The sequence below is a fragment of the Plectrocnemia conspersa genome, unplaced genomic scaffold (assembly GCF_051122295.1).
Source record: "Plectrocnemia conspersa isolate PC_06_02 unplaced genomic scaffold, ASM5112229v1 ptg000005l, whole genome shotgun sequence".
NCBI lineage: Eukaryota > Metazoa > Arthropoda > Insecta > Trichoptera > Polycentropodidae > Plectrocnemia > Plectrocnemia conspersa.
The window spans coordinates 31,225,001-31,247,164 of NW_028277169.1; the positions used below are offsets into that span (position 1 = coordinate 31,225,001).

A 22,164-nucleotide genomic window follows, 5' to 3' on the forward strand; every position below is an offset into this window, starting at 1 on the left:
CTAATAAATACAATAAATTTATTTTAATTTAAAACACATGTTAAACAATGTATAACTTAACCATGAAGTAATTTAGGCATATTAATTAGATATAAAAAGTAATAAGCTGATTCTAAATTCTGAAAAATATTGAATAAATATAAAAAAAAACACTAAAATTCGCCCTAACGATTGCGATTATTACTGTACACACATCCCCGTTTGACGCGGTCTAAGAAAAAACTTATTTTAACCCTTTCAACGCAAAGTGATTTTTAGAGCACTTAATTTTCAAAACAAATTTAAACTAAAAATTATTTTATTAATATTTCTTTTGCAAAAAAAATACAGATGATTCAAAACAACATTAATAATAAACCATTGATTTTTTACATACATGTAGAGCATGTTGTTGGATTTAATTATAAGGTTCAACAATTTAAAAGAAGAGCGTCTAATGAAAAAAAAAACACAAAAACTAGCTATGGATTATTTAAATATAAATACGAATATCCTGCATAAAAGTAAATCATGGTAAGTCAATAAAATATAGCATGGAGGAAGCTGAATAATAAAATTATTCTTTCGTTATTAAAGTTATTTATAAAATAATATATTCAATTTTTTTAACCTTGGTATTTTTTACAAGAAGCCTCAATTTTCGCAATATTTCGTGGAACATATTTTATGAAATCAGATAATACGTTTTTATATATAGATCTATTGTGAATATAAGAAAATATTATTATCTGAAGCTGTATGCTTATAACATTTATTATATTAGCGATTTGTTTTGAATACCACTAATTATAATATGTATTTTCACTCCGGGTGTTCCGCAACTTCAACTAATTATTTGTTATTTATGCATATACGATACTTCTCTCTCCAATCCAATCTTCCAGAAACAATAGGAATTAAAAAAACATTGGGTTTGTTACAAATTGTACTTTCAATGTAGTATATTAATATCCATTAACCCTACGGTTGCTGAGCCTATTAGGATCACTATCTAAATATCGATGTATAATAAAAATGAGTTTGAAAAAACGTTATTTTTACCTAAAGCAATACTTCGGACAATATTTCGGATTTCGGCAACTAAAGGGTTAATACACGATTATAAGGTTGTTCCATAAATCTTTGCGTTTTTTAAGGTGCGGGTTAAATAAGTTAAAAATTGAAACGTTTAATACTTAAATTTTCCATCTGTTAAACAATTTTTTAAATAGCGTATTTTAGGAAGCAATAAATTATTTAACGTCGTTTTTTATATCCGTTTTTGTAAAATATTTTTTCCCACCTAAAAGCTGTTGCATGGAGCTAAATAGACGATGGTCGTTTAGAGCAACGTCTAAAGAATATGGTGAGTGAGAAATGTGTTCATAATAAAATTCATTGAAATTATAATTTTTTTAATTTATAAGGAATTATCTTTTTATGGTCTGATTCGCTTTTCAACGAACTAGCTAAGCACACACATAATGAATTATGCCCTATCATAACAAATGCATAACATTATCTTATTGTGGTGTAATCCTATTCTCTGGGTTGAAATTGGAAGATGATTGGTGTCATCTTCAGTAACAATGCGACTAAAAAAATATTTTGTTCTAGAATCATTAAATATTGGTATAATCGCTAAGCATACACGCACAGATATGTCCGCCGGACACCAGGAGAGATCTGTCCAAGCTTCGCCACAGACGCAAACTGTCTGAACTCGGACATCAGTCTTTTTTACGCGTCCATTTAAATCGGTTGTCTGATGTATCTTTCAAAAGAGAAAAAACTTGTCATAAAGTAATAAAACCCTATCACCAAAATCTTATCTTAGACCGAAAGCGGCAACTTTGTGCGCACATTAATAAAGGCGAGTGGAAATGGGCCGGGTCATAAAATCACTTAAGGGACAAATTTTAACAAAACTACTGGTAACCATCGGGTGCGGGTGCTCGGATCTGCCTGTCCGTATCCGATCCGTTTGTTTTGAGCACGGTCAGCGGTTAGAAAAATGTTTGTCTTTTCTCACCACACACGATCGGATTTGTCCGCCAGGTATCCATGACGGACAGATCCGTCGGATGTGCCCGTGCGTGTATGGCCAGCTATTGAGATTTGCTGCGCGAGGTTTTCTTCAGACAACTTTTGAGATATCCATATTCTCAAACCCAGACCCCTATATAGAAAACACGTTGAGATTTTGTGCTAACTCGAAATATCCTGCATATTTTTAAATCTCTTTAGACAATGATACAATGACATTTGCCAGCCGGTATACATACATCTAAAAATTGCCATATGTTCCATTTATTTATACTCTGCAAACTCTTGACTAAATAGCAATTTTTTTTAAACTCCGAACCGAATTGATCATAAATATCTATTTAAAGTTAGCAGCAATACAAAGAGCAAAGAGCTCAAAAAGCAAAGTTTTTAACCTCAAAAACAATCTAAGCTCATCCGAAAGTAAAATTGAGAAAAATCACGCTACTTTCCGCCGGATTCGTGCGATTTTTCACTTTAACAAGGACGTGGCTATTGGGTCGACGACTTTTACGAAGCGTGTAATAGATTTCTCAAAAGCTTCACCCACGCGAACTTCTTATCAGCGTCGAGAAGAATATCTCAATGATTTATTTCATAAACATAGAATAGAAACGGCGCGCCAGTAACAAACACGTGGGTGCTGAACGCGAATATAACATACACTGAAATGGAACAAAAAAAGATCAACCCTCCGAGACAAAGATCTCACGTGACAAACGGATATGAATCTCACACGTGAAGTATAAAACGGTAATGTAGAAGTAACATAAATAGTATCAATTATGTATTTTTATTTCAACTAATTAAGTCATTATATAACAGATTAATATTCGATCGTCCAAATTAAGATACATATTATATCTTCATAAATATATAGGCGAAGTAACGATTTTGTGCTAAACATAGCATGAAAAATTTAAGGCATTTCCTCCCCCTAGTGCCAAAGACCGATCTAACTCTTCAAAGCTTCGCTAATTGCGTTTTTAATAATTAATGAAATATGAAATGAGCGAATGGCGGAGGAGGAGAGAGGAAAAGAGAGTGAAATATCGATCGTTTCTAATACAATATAAGCCATGAAAAATCTGAACGATAAGTAATTTTATCAGCGTTAGAAATAATCGGCTTCTTGCGCAATTATGGCGTAAATCATTTCTATGCATAAACCATTTTATATATATAAACAAAGGAAGGTAAACAATCTCGTTATCCTTTTTCCGCCGATACATTTATTATCCTTATTGTTACACGTTCTATTTTTGTGTGAAGAGGAATACAAATTGAAACAACAAGACACGATTATCAATACGAGAACGCTCGAAGAAGGGCAGAAAAAAATGTAATCCGGATGAAATTGTTAAATTTTTTTATTGTTCTTGAATACATGAAAACAAGATTTTTATTTTTGTCGCACAATTGGAAGATGTGAAAGCATTGGAATACGATTTTCATTAGCATTGAAATGGGTCGCCGTTGGGACCTCGCTGTCTGGGTGGCATGATCTTGTTTGAAAACGGCATTATCGTTACGAGAGGGGGTTGGTACATCTTTGGGTAAAATGGCTCGTTTCAAAGCTGTGTAATTTGGAATAAGGCTCGTTAGCGGCTGATGTAGATACTATGCTGCATCGTGGTTGACACAATTCAACCTATCAAGAAATATTAAAGACGATAACAATGGAAAATTATAAATGGCTAAGTCGCGTGGTATCCGAGAGTGTATATATTGTATTTTGCATATTCTTTCATTTTCACTCTGAACACTTACTTTTTTAAGATAATATGAAACTATCTTGTCTTTATTGACAATGTTGAACATAATCTCGATATTAGTCGGTGAGAGTTGGGTACTGAATATCAGCAAACATGAATAGGTTATGTTACGTTATATAAAATAACAAAGGGTTCAATAAATAAATTTAATTGGGATACACTGTCCTATGATAACCTTAATATTAAATATAGAAGCATTTTTTCCTTCAGTTTAAAAACAGCAACGCGTAAAAGTGTATAATCAGATTTTGGACCTCTGCCACAAAAAGGAAATTGGAATTATCGAGTCGATTATTACACGAGATGAGATTATGGTTCTATATTATGAGTTTATGCTCAAAAGGAAATAAGTAAAATAGCGCCTTCAATGTGTGATAAGCTTTTCTTGTTACCCAATTAACTATTTTATTTCTATTTAAACACTAATAAATTTTAGATACAGATATGTTGCTAATTATTTTATGAATACTCGTTTTCTATAATTAATTCAGGCTGTTTTAGGTAAAAAAATTATGGTATTCTTGTTGAACTTATGCAAGAATAGGATTAGGCCATTTAACCCTTTAAATGCCAGCGACTTTTTAGTGAGTAACCTGTTATTTCTCTCTTTCTAAAAATAAATATAAAATACTTGGTTTTTCTGATAAATTAATTTAGTACTAAGTTAGTAGTTTTTGCTTAAAAAAATAATCAACAAGTGACTCACCGGTGAGTCGCTGGCATTTAAATGGTTAAACGCCTGTTTAAACACCTCCATATGCAAAAATACTTTTAACAGTTCTGTTGACAGCATTATATCTTTGAGAAATACGTCAACAAAATGTGATTTTCCGTTTATTTTATAATACTAAACCATCGACCAAAAGCCATTACAACATATTTTTGTAGTCATACCTCGATTTGCGCGGTAGATAGGTTCCGCAAAATTTCGCGTAAATCAATGCTATGATACATACAAAAATAGAAGATATATTACAAAAAATAAACATCCGCGTAAATCAATACAAAATTGGGAAAAAATGGCAGTATGGTAAAAATATTATTTATTATTACTTTACAATAATAATATGTACTATAAAGTTTTACTTAACAATTCTAAAAACTCGCGCAGTAATTACCGTAACCGAGGATGATAATAAGGATGAAGTAGACAATATAATGTACAAAGAATGAGACCATACAAAAGCCCTCGTTACGGCTAGAAAAAAATGTTTTCACATAATTAATACGCAATTATTCTCCGATCCATTAAAAGAATATATGCAGCTTTTGCTTCACAACGATAAATAAATTACATATGCTGAAAAACACATAATGAAAACATAACTATAAATGATTGTTGCATCAAAAGAAGTGCAAAACGAAATATACAAAAGTATTCTTGAAACTCGCGTTAATAACCGCAACCACGGATGATTATTTGTAATAATAGGAGAAACTAGACAATATAATGTAAAGGATGAGACCACACAAAAGCCCTCGTTACGTCTAGAAAAAAAGGGTTTCACATAAATAATACGCAATTATTCTCCGATGCATTGTAAGAATATTTCTTTGTTGCGAGATATTAAAACATAATATTTTGATCACTACATACCTTTAAACTTATACGTATATATTAAATTACCAATATGTCTGGCGAACATATCTAAAACAATGAGTATTTCAAATGAGCATTATGTGTTATGTAAGTTAGTAATAATTTACAAGAAACTAATTTATGTGAAAAGTAACTCCTTTGTTATTTATAACAAAAGTTGTCAAACATAAAGATGATATACAACAACCAGCACGATAAACCAAAGGTATATTCAGGGAACAATACATGAAAAGCTTGATATCGCATTCCATATGAATCCTAGTGTTTTTAAATTTATATCGTATTTATATAAATATATGATCTGATCGATTTTCACAGATGTTTTTAATCTCACGGTTGGATTTAATATAAATCAAGCTAGATCGAGCATTGTGAGCCCAAATATGTTTATTATTCATAAAATAAGGCAATAATTTTAGGCTAACGCTTGTCATGTTACAACGAAGATTTACAATAAATAATATATTTAATTAATAAATATTTTTCGCCATATTTAATATTCCTTCATTCATATTCGATATTAATTAACCCACACCAAGTTACAGTTTGGCAATCTCGGACTATATTAAAATATAATACGCTGAATATAATTTTGCAATTCAGATTTTTTCACTCTCCCGGGGACTTAATAAGTGCTTAACACAGTTAACAGCCTCCCAGCTACACAACTACACGGCCTTTTAAAAAAGGCTACACGAATAAATCGCAGCGTCTAAATAGATTTGCAACTTTCGTTCGCCGCTCGTTACGTTAATGAATTTTGTAGCAGTAAAAAAAGCGCTCAACTCAAAAGCTGTCCCCCTTTTGGACCCACCGCCCTCAACGCAGTTATGCGAATTCGCAATTACGCCATAAACAACGATACGTTTTGCGACACAATTTCGCGATCATGGAGATTGCACTGTCGTCGTATATGGGAAACGAGGACCTAAAGGGGCAATACAATGTCCGATGAAAGGGTCCGTGTTGGTGTAACAAAGATTATAGTTTAATTTTCCACCACCCATTAATCTCCAAGCGCTAATGGCGTAAGACCATAAAGCTTATTAATAACTAGAGAGTTTATAAAGAGAATTCACGGACACTGTGTATTTGTTAAATATATAAAGGTGCGAAACGTTGGGCTTTTGAAAAAATTAAAATATCAGAAAATACTGCATGTATAATATAAAATATTCATACTTTTTACAGATGAAACAAGGATAATTAAAAAGGTAGGGAGAACGAAAGAGAGACCAAACTGCCAGTCATCGAATAGCAACAAATCTTAACTTAAGATATTGTGGGGGCCGATTTATTTGGTTAGAAACGAGCTGATTGGCAATCTGGCGACACTGCGACGTAACAGCGGCGAGAGCAAACATTCGTTCGTATTGAGCTACAGTAAAAATCTACTTCTGCGGTCAATTTGTGTTTAATTTTCGCTCAAGTGGCAACTAAAGTAGTACGATTTAAAATTTAATCTATAATTTGAGGAATCCAATTAATAGTGAAGAGGGCAAGAGGAGATAATATATTTTACTCGTAAATTACATTTTAATTGAAAAAAAAACCAGTGATATATTTTAAATGCAGGTAAATCTACACGCTTTTGATTAGCTCGTAGGTGTACGTGTGTTGAACATCCCAAAATATCAATCAAAAAAATATTTTGACTTAATTACCAGCCTGTCCACGCCAATATTTAATAGGCAATCTATCCGTCTAATCTCCAACATATTTAAACGTCCGTAGAATATTGATTATTTTAATATTTTACCTCTACTAGCTGCCTACTTATCAGAAAAATTACTTAAAAAAACGCTTCGCTTAGAAATTTCTTCATAGATTTTGTGTTATTTATAATTTTTGAGAAAAAATAATGTTCTTTATTTAATTTGTAAATAATCGTAAAAAGTTAAGCATATTGTTACTCTTATAAAAAACATTGAGGAAACGATATGTTCCTTGAGGAACCACAAGAAAAAACTACTATTTCAAAAACACTAAAAGCCGAATTTTCCATATACGAGTCCACAAAGAAAAAATAAGATAATTGGATATTCTATTCTATGCCTTAAAAACTATATATCTAACTTCATGCAACAGAGTATATTTTATTTCAGGAAAGTTTGTTACCAAAACTAGGTCATCACTAAGTGATCGATCAGTAGACGTTTTGTGTTTTCTCAAAACATATTTCCTTAAGAACGCCGAATAAATTTTAGTGAATTTAGTTTTGTTATTGCTACCAATAATGTATTTTTATATTTTTTATAACAATGTTTATATTAAAAAAAACGAAGTTTAAAACATTTTTTCGCTATTCTAACTGAATTTTTATTTTTTTAGTTTCAATAAATATTATTCAAAAACCGTTTTTTAAGTTGGTTTTTGTATGAGCTCTAGGTTACCCAAGGCGTCATGATATTCAAAAATAATATAATATATAAGAAAAAAAATAGAAAAAACATATCAAAATAAAAAAAAATACGAAACGGACCAAGCTGACATTAAATAGATCAATGAATAAATCTAGCGTATTAACCTTTTAAGTGCCAAGCGAAATTAGGCGTGTATACGAAGAATGCCAAGCATTTTTTGTTTTTATAAATGTATTTAAAACTATAAAAAAAAATTATGTGAACTTTTATTTAAATATAAATAAATAATAATAAAATCTAATTTATATAAACAAGTACTAAAAAGTAAAAAAAAAATATTTCATAAAAAAAAATACAAAACTAGGAACGGACACCGGCGTCCTTACGGCATTCAAACGGTTACAGGAACCAGATGATTACAGTCATCGGCGATTCGGAGAGTGCGTGCGTCCCTATAAGAGAATGCGATCATGACTCTCGAAGGCGTTCTAAAATCCAAAACTGGAATACCTCGAGAATAGTTTGATTGTCAACATCGCCCTTCATTATTTTTAAGAAATGCGTAACGCCATACAACTTTCTGCGAATCATATCCCAACACTTCTAAAATAAAAGTGCTGAGATATGATACAAACACGGATAGTAACTAAATAACCAACTTTTTCGATTAAGATAGAAGTTATTATTTCCGATTCTAGAATGCTGCGAAAAAGAACACAAATTGAAAAGCGTTACTCATACCAAATCAATTATAAAATAAAAATTATTTCGAGATTTTTAGCGAAATTTTCTATAAACATCGAGATCGTAGGAATATTCTGATGGTGAATGAAATATGGAAAATGCTTTAATATGGCATTTTCTGATACTAAAAGACGGAAGCTCAGAGGGCCCAAGTTGGACCCTTGAGGAACTCCTAAAGGGGTGAAATCTATGAACTGTCTACGATCGCTCAAATAACTCTCGAGTTATATCATCTGTGCAACCGAAGTCTGATTTTGTTTTATTAATAATCCATAACACACTTTGTCAAAGGCGTTTTCAAAATCGATATATAATGTACAACAACGCTTACTTGTATTCATGCATGAATGGATTTTGTCACTGTTTTGGTAAAAGACATATAAATACAACTGACAAATGCACACAATTTGGATAAATGTATCACTCAGCTACCGGTTAACGTCATTTCCCCAGCCGCCAATCAGATTTCGCAATTGAAGAGTGCACTCCGCTTAATTACAAGTGGCGTTAACTAAATACCACCTATTTCTCGACTCATTAAACAATTAAGCCCTACATAATACAAAACCGACCGATGTTAGTAATACCCATAGCCTGTATAATATATCATAGACACACACCGTATCGATTACGAGGTTAAGAAAACACGCCGAACCGTGAAACGACATCGGCATCAAACGGCGGAGGTGGCGAGGAATTTTCTAAATTTTCCAATGAAAATTTTCGCACTAGTGTAGTAACTTGCTTCGGGGCAACGGTTCGGAATTGATTCGCAGTTTTTGCTCGGACGACGGGTAAAAGACAGACAGGTATTGTGATAGTGGGAAAAGCTGGAAAGGAACGTGTCTTATGTGCTAAAGCGAAAATCTCGCGATTCGAGTGGGATGGATTCAATGGAGCAGAAATCTATTTGGTTTTTGGGTATGAATGGTGCAGATGTGGTAAATCGGCTAAATCCAGCGAGAGTTGATTCACAAAAAAGTCTGTACTGTACACACGAAAGGACTTCGTGAGGCTCGCCAACAAAAAAAAAGTAAATAGTTTTTCATGAGAAAAAAATCAGAAAAATGAGCTTCGTGTAAAATTATATACTAACATAGTAGCAGCTGGAAAAAAATGAGCTAACTCAACCGATAATAAACCATAAGAACCCAAGCATTTCGCGCTGCAAAAAATAAGCAGCATGAATAAAGATTTCGCGCTACGTGGCCAAGTATTTTTTTAGATTAAATATCGCGCTGCTTTGACACATCATAACATGACAAGAATCATAAGGATATTCTATTAATAATATAGTGTCGTCACCTATAACAATTTAGTAACTTACTTTATAACCACATAAAGCTTTCTATATAATGAATTACAGCTTAGTAGTTTTTCATTCCCACGCAAGAAAGAATCGATAATGATTGATTATTGTTTTAAAATGTTTAACAATACATAAAAGCATGCACATTATTATATGACATTTGATAAGAATTTCATTTCTAGTGCAACAGTGTAGCGATTTGAACAATGGCTTTGTTAAAATCCACAGCAAACAATGTGCGACTAATGTATAAATATTAGCTTTTGCTGTCAACATTAAGCACACATTTTTTTACATACATAAATATGTATTTAAGTGTTAATGTTTATACATGGAAGAAATAAACTGTCAGTAAAAAACACAATCGCGCACGAGCGTCGCTAAAGAATCGATACTGCTCGCTCGCGATTGTTTGTTTAACACTCCTGATAAGTTATAAATAAACCCGCACACGTTCGGTATCAAGAACGCTGAGATAAACACGCACTACCAGTGTTTAATTATGCCGTTTTAAAATTTATTAAGATTATTATGTTTACGGTAACATGTAAACAAACAATTAGACGAAGCGCTCGAATCAAAGACTCGACATCGCCATTTGACAATTTGCCGCGATAACGTAATTTGCATTACAGTATCATGCTTCAAAGGGTTGAAAAGCTTCAGACGAGTCACGTGCCGGCTTTAATCAAACGCCGGATATTAAGCTTTTGCACTTTTATCACCGGACCGGTAAAGGGTTGGCATGAATTACGGCCTTTTGGCCGATTGTCGAACGTGACTTTAGATTCTAAAATGATGACGAAGAGCAAATTTTATATGTAAGAAAAAACCGGAACAGTCGGACGAGGCGTTAAACGGAATTTTATATGCGAGCGAAGGGTTAAACTTTAATTCATCGTAAAGCGTACAATTGCTGTTAATTTAAACTTGCGTTTAAAAATACTGTATCCGGCATGACATTAACTAAATATTCATCTCTGGTTTCCGGCTCGTTCGTTAATCCCGCAATATGGTAATGTTCTGCAAAGTGGACACAAAAGGGAACAATACGAATCGCGCAAACACGTGCAAAAATGATCGTGATCGAAAATTGCACATAAAGCTGTTTTTCATATCGAAAAACCGCATCGAGAAGAGTTATGGCAAACAAAGAAAAACAGCAATAAGCTCAGATTAACGTCGCGATAAAAAATATAACAATGAAATATCTCTCAAAAGCGTACTTGAATCTTCACGCTAGATTCGAATCTGAGATGCTTCGTTGACTTTTCTAAGTTTCGAAATACGAATACATACATATATATTTTTATTGTCCAAAGAAAAAAATAATATACATTTATATACGACTTTACACATCAATCACTTTAATTGACGGGAAAGGAGTAAAAAGGCGTAAAAATGACAATCGGTCATTTGTGCGGTATACCAAATGACGTATTGCGGTTTGAGGCCTTTGAAGGGCTCAAAACGCTTTCGGGGTCCTGTGTGACCTTTCGGTGTTGATTTATGAAGACCCCCGTTACCATAAATCACGTTCGAAACAATTGATCATTTTTATATTATTAATGCTATAAAACATTATATGAAAGTTATTAAATCGATCATAACTATTAAATGAAACGTTTTATTTTTGGACATTTACCAAAGTTACATTGTAATGCGATTTATAATAAATAAAAGATGGTTTTAGAAAATCATTGACTTGTTAGTGTTTGTATAGAAAATAATATGTCTGTGATCACATTTTAAAAAGAGAAAGGTGTTTTAAATAGATTTTAAATTTCTCACTGCATGACGGATTGCACTTTGATGTCTGAAATGTCAGTATAAAAAATGCGTGTCAGAAACCAATAAAAGATAAAAACCGAACATAAATAATAAATCTAAACTAAACTACAGTTGTTTGATGCTTGCACTACACTCTCTGGAAGTTATCCGAACCGAAGTTCAACTGAAGTCGGTCGAGGTCGCCGACTTCCGACTTAGCGGCACACAGCCACAAATTCATATGCCGTCCGGACGACGTCCGCGCTGCGGCTGCTGGCATGTACAGCTGGCATATTTGCGCGCGATCGAAAAATGTGCCAAATAATCGCAATTTTTAAATTGTCATATTATTAAAATTACGCTACTGATAATTATAAAAGTTTGTGTGGTCACTCAGCAATACAATATCAGTGAAATATTTCGGTTGTAAATATTCAATTTACGCAAAATCTTTGTCGGCTTTTGCAAAATGTCATAAGGCATAAAAATGATACTTCAGAATACGAACACCACATCTGTGACTATCCTAGAATTTGTCGCCATCGATTCTAAATAAGAATTCATTATGGTGTGACATTTACATAAACCGATCTAAGAAAATACATAAGGAATTCGAAATGATTTTTTTAACAAAATCAAGTACCACTAATTATTTTTTAATTACTTAATTTTATATAAAAAAATATAATAACGATATCTGTTAGAAGAATATACTATCAAAAATATAATTAATTCCTTTTGGTGCCCTAAAATATGCAAAGATGTCAGTAAGAGTCTGTTGAAGTCCCCGATAAGCATGTGGTATTATAACTTGACCACGTGACCACGATGCAGCGCTTGACATGCGTGTTAAGCATAGGACGCCTACGCGCATACTGAAATTGAACTGAGCTACTCGTTCTATTTTTGTTTGCGAAAAACCAAATCATCATCTCTCTCACTCTCGTCACTTAACACGCGAGAGAGCGAAAGGGGAAGTGTCTCACCGCTCGCGCTCGAAAGAGCAGCTCCGACTTCGGTTTCTTTGTCTTCGGTCCGTTTGCCGACAATGTTCGGAAGTGCTCGAAGTTGGGCAAGTCGACTTACCCCCACTTTATCCCCGTTCTCTGTAACCTCGGAGAACTTCCGAGAGATTTTAAAGCGGGCAGAATCGAACTCGACCGAAGTAACCCCGAATTGACCCACTATATTCTCCGCTCTCTACACTCTCCGCTGCACTACACTCTCTGGAAGTAGGCCAACCATGGCCTACTTCCAGAGAGTGTAGTGCAGGCATGAGATGTATGTACTAATGTATTTCAGGCATAAGCAAAAGCCTGAAATACATAAGTTGTCATTAAAAATATAAATGTAAAATGTCTAATATAAGTTTGATTTAGCTTATTCAAATATAGTGTGTTTGTCAGATATAAAATTAGGTTATGCATATATGTATATTCCACGATCAAAATTTGTCGAAAATTATGATTAAATATACCTAAACGGAGATGAAACGAGCATTCGTAAAATTCTATTACTGCGATTTTTGGTCCGCGAATCGCAAAATTGACGTCATTACCGTCGATGGGCGAAATCTGCAAAACGCATCACCGCAAATTCGCAATTTGAACACGTATTACGGAGTCGCGAGTAACGATTAACTTTTCGCTCATGCAGCGCTTCTGAACATTGTGCACAATAAATAAGCAGTCCCGCGACTGCATACACCACAAACATACACACACACACAGGAGAGCATGTGATAAACGAGGTGCCAAAGTCGGCGATGCGATGCAGAATTGAATCGCGAAACTCGATTAAAATTCACACAAAGCAAACTCGAGAGGCGCTTGCTCGGCGAGAGAGCGCCGCTTCAAATTGTGGAGTCATAAGTGTATTTCTCGTCAAATTTGATTTTTCTCGTCGAGAGCAAAAATCTCGAGTATCTCATTTTTTTGAAAATTGTATAGGATTTTGTGAGATTTCATTTGCAAACTTTTTTTAACATATAATAATGGCGAAGTAGCGTATTTTTCTCTCCCCTATGCATGTATCATAAGTATAAAGCCCATAATATAAACAATGAATCAAAATATTCGTGTGTGTTTTCAATCTAAATTATCATTGAAGCACGTTTTAAAGATATTTGGTAGCGGTTGAATTTAACACGCATAAACATTATATTGTTAGTGGCGGATTATGATGGGTGGCAGTTGTGTTTATTGAATTGATATAATAGTTACATGGTAATAAATGTTATGGATGAGATCAGCGGACGAGGCACCGCCGGTCGTCGCGTTCCTGTTATGGTCCACTTTTCCTTCGCAGCCGTCACGTTAGAGTGCCGCCTATCTAATGGCGAAATAAATAAGCCCCCCCCCTCCCTCACAGACTTTTTTATGAGCCCACTAAAAATAATCAGTACTAAAAATTGGACGATGATAAATAACCTAAGATTCCTAGGGGTTATCATTATTAAATTATTCGCCTGAATTTGTTGATTTGGCAGAAGAAATGAAGGTACAAACTTTACAATAAACCAACCACGAAAGGATCAAAATTAGCAAAATCAAATTTCGTTCAACAATTTATAATTTATATCGGGAATTCGAAAGCTAGCTCGTGACTATTTTTCTTTTTGTGTAAAAAGTCGATTGACAATCGAACAGAGGTGCTTTTACAAGCAAAAGCATGAGGGAAATCGGCATATTCAGAACAACCAAGAATTTTAAAAGCGACTACTCGACTATTTTTCATACAAATAGTCGATTTCGACATTAATTTTTACTCGATTTATTGTGTTGTCTATTTAGTTTTTTGTTTCTTTTGTAAAGTAATCAAATATTAAGTTAGCAATTTCAAACTTTAAGCTATCGTTATATTATAATACTTTAGTAACATATTATTTTACCCTTTAATATATATTGGATTATTTTTATCGCTAAGATTTTTCACTGCACGATATCGGGATGCAAGTGCAAAAAAATGTGCCTTTAATTTTAATGTACGATACAGTACAGAAACGATTTGAAATAAATTTAATTAATCATTTATACTAAATATATACGCTTTGAAAATGTTTTGAAGTTGTTTTAAACCAAAAACATTATTAGGGTTAAAAAAATAAATAATTGATCACTAGTGATGAACAAAAGTAAATCACAGTTTTATCAGAAGAGCAGTGCTATTTAAACTAGTATCTGCAGATTAAAGGAAGAACCAAAAAGTCTCCACATGAAAGTAATTTTTGTAGAAAAATTATTTATTATTTACTTAAATAAGAAATAAGCAATTAAATTCCGTTATAGATATTTAAATTTTGATTTTAAATCTTTTGAATAAACTTTTTTATATTAGGGATGTTAAATAAACATAAGGTTCCAAATACGTTTTTAAGCGGTAAGTGAATCGGATTTAACAAAAAAATTGTGTGTTTCATCACTCAATACAAAAAAAAACGTAATGTATTTATTTAGCCATTTTTTATTAAATTAACTATTTTTACTAATATCCCGTCATCATATGTCGGCCTTCCTACGTACATTCATCGATCCCTAGCTTGTTTGAACCGTTAAAACGTTGCAGATTTGTTGCAAAAATTACAAAAATGGTTGAGCATAAATAATGAAACGGTTTGACAAATCTTATAATATGAAAATGAATTGTGAAATCAATCACCCTATTAACTTGAGTGTGAATTGAGAAAAAAATAAGAAACATTTTAAAACTTTTAAAACGAATCAAGTGCATTTCGTTACACAAGCAATTTATTTTAACGAACATTAGTCGTTCTGATTCAGTCCCGGGTGAAGCTAGATGGCACAGATAATAAATACATAAATGTATATAACCATCTTAACCGGCTTAAATTACTTTCGCGGCGGTGTTTCGCGAACGATTAATTTTATTTAATTTTCACAGGTGTAGCTAGTAACACTAAACCGAATACCGAATAAACCGAAGTAACAATTTAAGCAAATACTAAACCGAAGACATGCGGCTCTCCTCTGACATATTACATTACCGTCTGCGGAGCTAACTCGACGTTGAGACATGAAGGTTGAGGACCACTTACCTGTAAAGAGGAAACAAAGTTAATTAGTAACATGCTAAGCGGATATTTCGTCGGTCGAATCGAATTGAAACTTTCAGAAAGTGTACAAGTCCGATTCGATCCGATGTAACATGCGTATACATTAAAAAATAATAATGGCATGCACTATACACAATCAATTAACAAGCATAACTGGTATGCAACGTTATTACACTTTAACTGCATGTGTATTTTTGATCATATAACTAAATGAAAATGCGTCTGACACAAAAGTTAAACCAACAAACTATGTGTGTGACCGCTCGTCAGGGCCTCGAGCAGTGAAAGTAATATGAAATTTTTTTTATAATTTTATAGCCAACACATCCGTATTTGAAAGTAAGCACTGACTATCAAAACTCAGTGATTTCCATAGGCAAGATTTAATGATTCGCAAAATAGATAAAATATCTGAGAATTGAAATATATATATATATATATATATATATACTATATATAGCATTGATACAGGAAGGACAAGCTAACTTCTGTAAAGCATTGCCATGTATAGCGATACCGCTTTATCGCAATAATATTAGATAATCGCTTTGTTAAATGAAATTGAAAGATCTAAGCTACATAGGAAGACAAATATGATAGGTTGCCGTCCATGCCGCATAACTTATATTTGTGAAGTGTTTCTTCTCAAAAATCATTTCATGATAAATTTGCTGATGATTTAAGAATTTTCATAGAGCCTTTATTTGTTGAAAAATAATTTATTTTTAAATGCTTTGACACTACCGCAAACCCCTGCATAAGAAAGGGCGAGTATGTGCCAGATATTTGAAGTTTTCTTGTAAGCTTTTAAATAGCAAAAACTTGTATACGATTTTCGTAACTACTCTAACCGGCCATATCTTTGCTTTGGTAATCTAATAACTATCTGAATAATCAGATAAGAAACCGCTCCGCGTGAGTATCGGCAGATTGCAAAAATGTATGGGCGCATTCTACAGAGTTACGCCAAATTGCGATTTAAATAATTATTTTTAAATTAATAAAACGGCAAAAATATTTATTTAATGGTTTTACAGTATGTAAGCAATTGCTCTAACTCAACCACCACCAGTATTAAATCAAACAGGATAATCGTTTATACGATATCAAGTCTAAAAATATCCATAGATTAAATACAAGTGGTTAGTGGTACTAAAAGTTGATCCATGGATAAAACCATCATTTTAATTACACAGACCGAGCTTACGTCGAATGCCTACATATCATACATTACATACAAACATCCCCAGACGCAACGAGCAAAGTAAATCCGAGATAATTCCGCGAAAGTAACACCACACTCACAAAACATCTTATCCCTCAAACTCGGCACAAATCCAACCTTGTACTTAACGAGCTAGGCTTCAAAAGTACGTTTATATAGTCCGAAAACCCTCTCGTTCGCACACTTCACCAGAAACCTCGAACAAACACCGATCTAGATATTCGCTAGACACTACTAGACTTCGCACCCTAGTGGCGATAAACGACGACATCAAAGTCTCATTATGCCGGAATCAACAAGTCTGTCTATTCTGGCGGTATATATAAGAAAAAATATGGCTATTAAATTACACGTAAATTTCTCAACCGTTTATTGTCTGTCAGTAACTCTACTTTTTGTCATAGGCGACGAGATGATTTTGACATTAACCCTTCCATCCGTTGCGTAACGACAACGGGGATGAAAACATATAAATTGATCCGCCCCCTCTTCCTAACTACGACCCTGCCGTCGATTATAACGTCTTTAACTACTCGTTCAGTATGACAACGATTTATAAGGGTGTTCCGGACAAAGTCGATCTTGCCCCTTAATCTAAATGGACCGCTTGAATAAAATCACAAAGATGGACAAACTGCTAGTTAATCACCGGAATCGAGACTATAAATAAGCGTCGCTATTTTAAATCTGCAATATAAAATGAAAACCTGTCTATCTAATTTAATCCCAATATCCCAGAAGATGGATCACAGGAAGAAAAAACCAATTGATCCTTTGACCTATTGAACGCCAACAAATGAGCCGAAGCGCTGGCAATAATGCTACATTGAATGAAAAAGGGTAGTTTAACTGATTGACACATCTAGCAACGGCTTCGCCATTTGCTGAAAGCTCTTCTCTGCTGAGCGCTCTCCAAATTGATAAAATTGTCGCAGCCCTCCCACATTGAAGTACCGGATATTGAAAATCAAACAAGCTAAATCCACCACTAAACGAAAATCATACAATATGAAGCGAATTCAATAGATTTTTTTTTAATATGTAAAAAAAAAGCTATGTATAGATATTTGAGCATACCTAATCATTATTTTTATTAACGTATGAGATTTTTTTATATTGGTTTTAATTTTTTTATATTTTAGATATTGCAACCCTTAGTAAAAAAAAACTGAAACAATAGTTTTAGATTAATAAGATTTTTTATGTTCAAATAACGTATTGTCGTAAAACATTCAAAGAGTGAGAGAAAAAGTACTACTTAATTAAAAGACTTTAGGGGTTTCAACCACCTGCATAATTTATAATAATGTAGAAGTCTTACAATAATTTTACTAACGAAAGCATGCCTCTAAAATAAGGCTACACCAATGGAAGAGAGATCGCGTGATCAAAAAATTGCGTTAATAATCGAAAATATTGCACGAAAAACATACCGCTAAAAATTATATTTGTTTGGAAAGGATGCGCGATAGACAATTCGTTCTACACTTGCTCTTCTACCCTTCGGTTACTGATCACTAGATCTGGACCGATTATATTAGTAGTCCAAAGTTTTGCCCCAAGTCCAAGACATTTTGAATGAATATATTAAATAAATAATTTAATGATCAATAATTATATTAAAAAAAACTATTCCATTTTATATTTATTTAATCTTTCATTGCAACCTGACAGGCGTAAGCCCAATGCGTTACAACGGACAAAGCTGTATGAGACATAATGAATACTTACAAAGTATAAGTATTAATCACCGCACTGAAAGTCTGAGAATCGGTGACATCTATATTATTAATTATAAATTATTATGTGCTATACAATTAATAATCATAGATGTCACTGCAGGTGGGGCCGTTTTTTTTAATAATAGCACATTTTTATAAATATTAAATCGAGTGCCGCTGCCGGGGCTCGAGCCTGCAACCTCAGAGTTACTAGTCAGAGACGTTACGGACTACGCTATTCAACCAATTCAAGAAATGTACTGATAATCTTATTAGATTATAATTTATTATTACTAATAATTGTTTTATTATATTATGTAGATATTTATGTAATAAATGAAATATTTAAAATACGTTTTATTTATATTATTAATTTTAAGATATAATTCTAAATAACTTGAGAATGGACACAGAGATGCTAAATAACAAAGGATCGTCTAGCAGCAGAGACGAGCAAGAAAATCACGGTCGACAATAATACAACTCGACACTCCAGCGAAGACTCTGACATTTAGAATCGAACTACTGATTTATTTTTCTATATTTGTATGTTTATAGAACAAACTGTACCAACATTTTCGACGTCCATTTTGCTGCAAAGTCACGGCCCTTCGGCCTCAAAATTCGAATACGATAGAAATTTAAAAGCCATTTAAAAGCAGAAGTAATACTTCACAAATTACTGACCTAGATAATATTCGTAACTCTGAATGTCTCTTTGGGAAAACATATATTTTTACTGAGGATGCGATATATGTATTGATAATAAAACAATTTGTTCAAAGATAAGAAATTGTAGCCAGGTTAGCTGTTCGTATTTCGTATCGTTTAATATCATTTCGGGTACAAAATAATAAAAACATTATATCTGCCATGCCAGAAAAATAAGAAAGGAGTTAACAAGAAAGAAACAAAGAAAACCCCAAAATTCTTATCACTTCAGCCTTTGTTAAATATTATAAATATCTAACGGATGTATATTGTAATCTATAAAACGGTATAAAAAATAATAGTTTTATATACTCATATTTGAATTGGGTTAGTTTTAACCCCATTTTATTTTTTTAGCTTTTAAATAATCTAATAGGGGTACAGCTCAAAAGTAATTGAATATATTCTGATATATTTCTAGCGCGTAAAAAAACATACAGATATAATACATTCTTAAACATATTTTACATCATAAATACAATAAATATGACGTGCATATAAATATTAAACGTGTCAAATAGAAGAAAGAAACAGGCAGAGAGGCAGCAAAGCTGAAAAATACATTGTATTGTTATATAAATATAATAAAAATGATAACCCGTTTCGTGTGTTTATTTATGTACATTCGGCATTCCCATTCGTGAAAGATTATGTATATTAGAATAGTTATAGTATATGTAAAGACATGGCATCATGCTGTTGTTTAGTCTTTAGGGTGCATATGCAACAAACAAAACATATCCGGTCGATGAATCCGGTGACTTACCATAAACTCCTGCTGCTTTAGTATATCATCTACCCGCAACCCCCGCGCCTACGGGAAAAAAGTAAAGATTCTACATCAGTAAACATTAACGCACATGCTTGTGGTTGGTTAAACAAAGTGAGGAACGGGTGGTTGGTTAGATGGATATTCCGGTCGTGATATTGTGAAAAAATACACTCCACACACTCATACATATTATTAGTATACAGTTTAATGATACAGGTAACTTTGTGGTTAAACTATGATTTGTGCTTATGCTTCATGGATTTCGATAATTAAAAAACGTGTCGCTAGGAGGGTGGTTGGACATGCATTTCCGGTGTTAACACTTAACATATTGTTTAGCATGTAAGTGTACTTGAGTGATGAGATAATTTATAAACTTTGACGTCGGTTTATCGGATAAATTTTACATAGAATCTACTACTGGCGTGCAAGCGACACATTTTACACGACAGGTTATTAATAATGACGGCAATTTTATAAGTGAGCTGCTTTTGGACACGTCGTATATAACTATTCCACACACGGAAATAACCAATATGTGATGTTCGATTTTCAACAGATTGATAATTTATTAAAATGTCAGTGACACAGCCAGATCGATAAAATGGCTTTAAAAAATTCTGCTTCTAAATGTAATCCAGTATAAAAACTTAAAAAAGGGGCTATTCAATACTTTTTTGCCACTCTATATACACACGAGTATGGAACTGACTTTCCTTTTAAAAATGGCGTCCAAATTATGATCAATAGTATTGGCACTTATTCCCTCGCGTCGGTACATTCCGCAATTACTACGGCCCAGCGTGCCAAAATATTTTATATCGCCTCTACGGTGCTCTGTAGTCAATACTAGGGGTCTTCAAACTGTGTTCAGCTAAAATTTTTGTACGCAATATAATATACTTTGTGATGAAAGTATTGACACACTGTAATGCCTGCACTACACTCTCTGGAAGTTGGACAAGGTTGGCCAAGGACGGAGAATATAGTGGGTTATTTCGGCCGAGTTCGGTTCTGCCCGCTCTAAAATCTTTCGGTAGTTGTCCGAGGTTACCGAGAACGGGAGGTAAAGTGGGGGTAATTCAGCCGACTTGGCCAGCTTCGAGCGCTTCCGAACATTGTCGGCATATTTTCCGAGTCAAAGAGACCGAAGTCGGAGCTGCTCTTTGAGATAGAACGAATTCAATTTCAGTATGCGCGTAGGCGTCCTATGGTCAACACGCATAACGAGCGCTGCATCGTGGTCACGTGGTCAAGTTATAATACCACATGCTTATCGGGGACTTAATGACATCTTTGAATATTTTAGGGCACCAAAAGGGATTAATTATATTTTTGATAGTATATTCTTCTAACAGATATCGTTATTATATTTTTTTCATATAAAATTAAATAATTAGTGGTACTTGAATTTGTTAAAAAAAATCTTTTCCAATATCCTTATGTATTTTCCTAGATCGGTTTATCTAAATATCACACCATTACGAATTCTTAATTAGAATCGATGGCAATAAATTCTAGGATAGTCACAGATGTGGTGTTCGTATTCTGATGTATCATTTTTATGCCTTATGGCATTTTGCAAAAGCCGGCAAAGATTTTGCGTAAATTGAATATTTACAACCACACAAACGTTTATAATTATCAGTAGCGTAATTTTAATAATATGACAATTTAAAAATTGCGATTATTTGGCACATTTTTCGATCGCGCGCAAATATGCCAGCTGTACATGCCAGCAGCCGCAGCGCGGACGCCGTCCGGACGGCATATGAATTTGTGGCTGTGTGGCCACTACTAGGATGTCGGCGACCTCAGTGCAGGCATTAAAATATATATATAAGATCGCAAATAAATTACAGCTGCGCTGCATGGTTTAAAAAGAAAATTGTTTTAAACAACTTTAAAAGGATACTGGTATAAAAAACGAGGTTGCTCATTTTTAAAAAGTATTAAAAGCATTGCTGTATGATCTGGTTTATCATGATTTAGTAACTAAAATGTAATTTTCCAAGAAATAAAAAAAAAATATATATAAGGAAATTCAAACAAATGTTAAGAGAATTTCTTGAAAAAA

At 33.4% G+C, this 22,164-nt stretch overlaps 1 protein-coding gene across 26 annotated transcripts in view; it reads right to left on the reverse strand.

Moving 5' to 3' along the window:
* The window catches only part of Rbfox1 (RNA-binding Fox protein 1), a 229,747-nt gene that overhangs the window by 115,785 nt on the left and 91,798 nt on the right, over window positions 1-22,164 (reverse strand). For 18 of the 26 annotated variants that reach the window (XR_015809745.1, XR_015809744.1, XR_015809743.1 and 15 more), the window contains one exon: window positions 20,082-20,129. The exons of 7 other annotated variants lie outside the window; for them this stretch is intronic. Coding sequence is in view for 15 of the 19 variants with exons in the window: in XM_088187018.1 (XP_088043144.1) it covers window positions 20,082-20,129 (48 nt within the window). In the remaining 4 variants the exon portion in view is untranslated. Of the gene's footprint in view, window positions 1-13,808; window positions 13,832-20,081; window positions 20,130-22,164 lie in introns of those variants that run through there. One more of the 26 variants, XM_088187022.1, reaches the window with a different exon arrangement.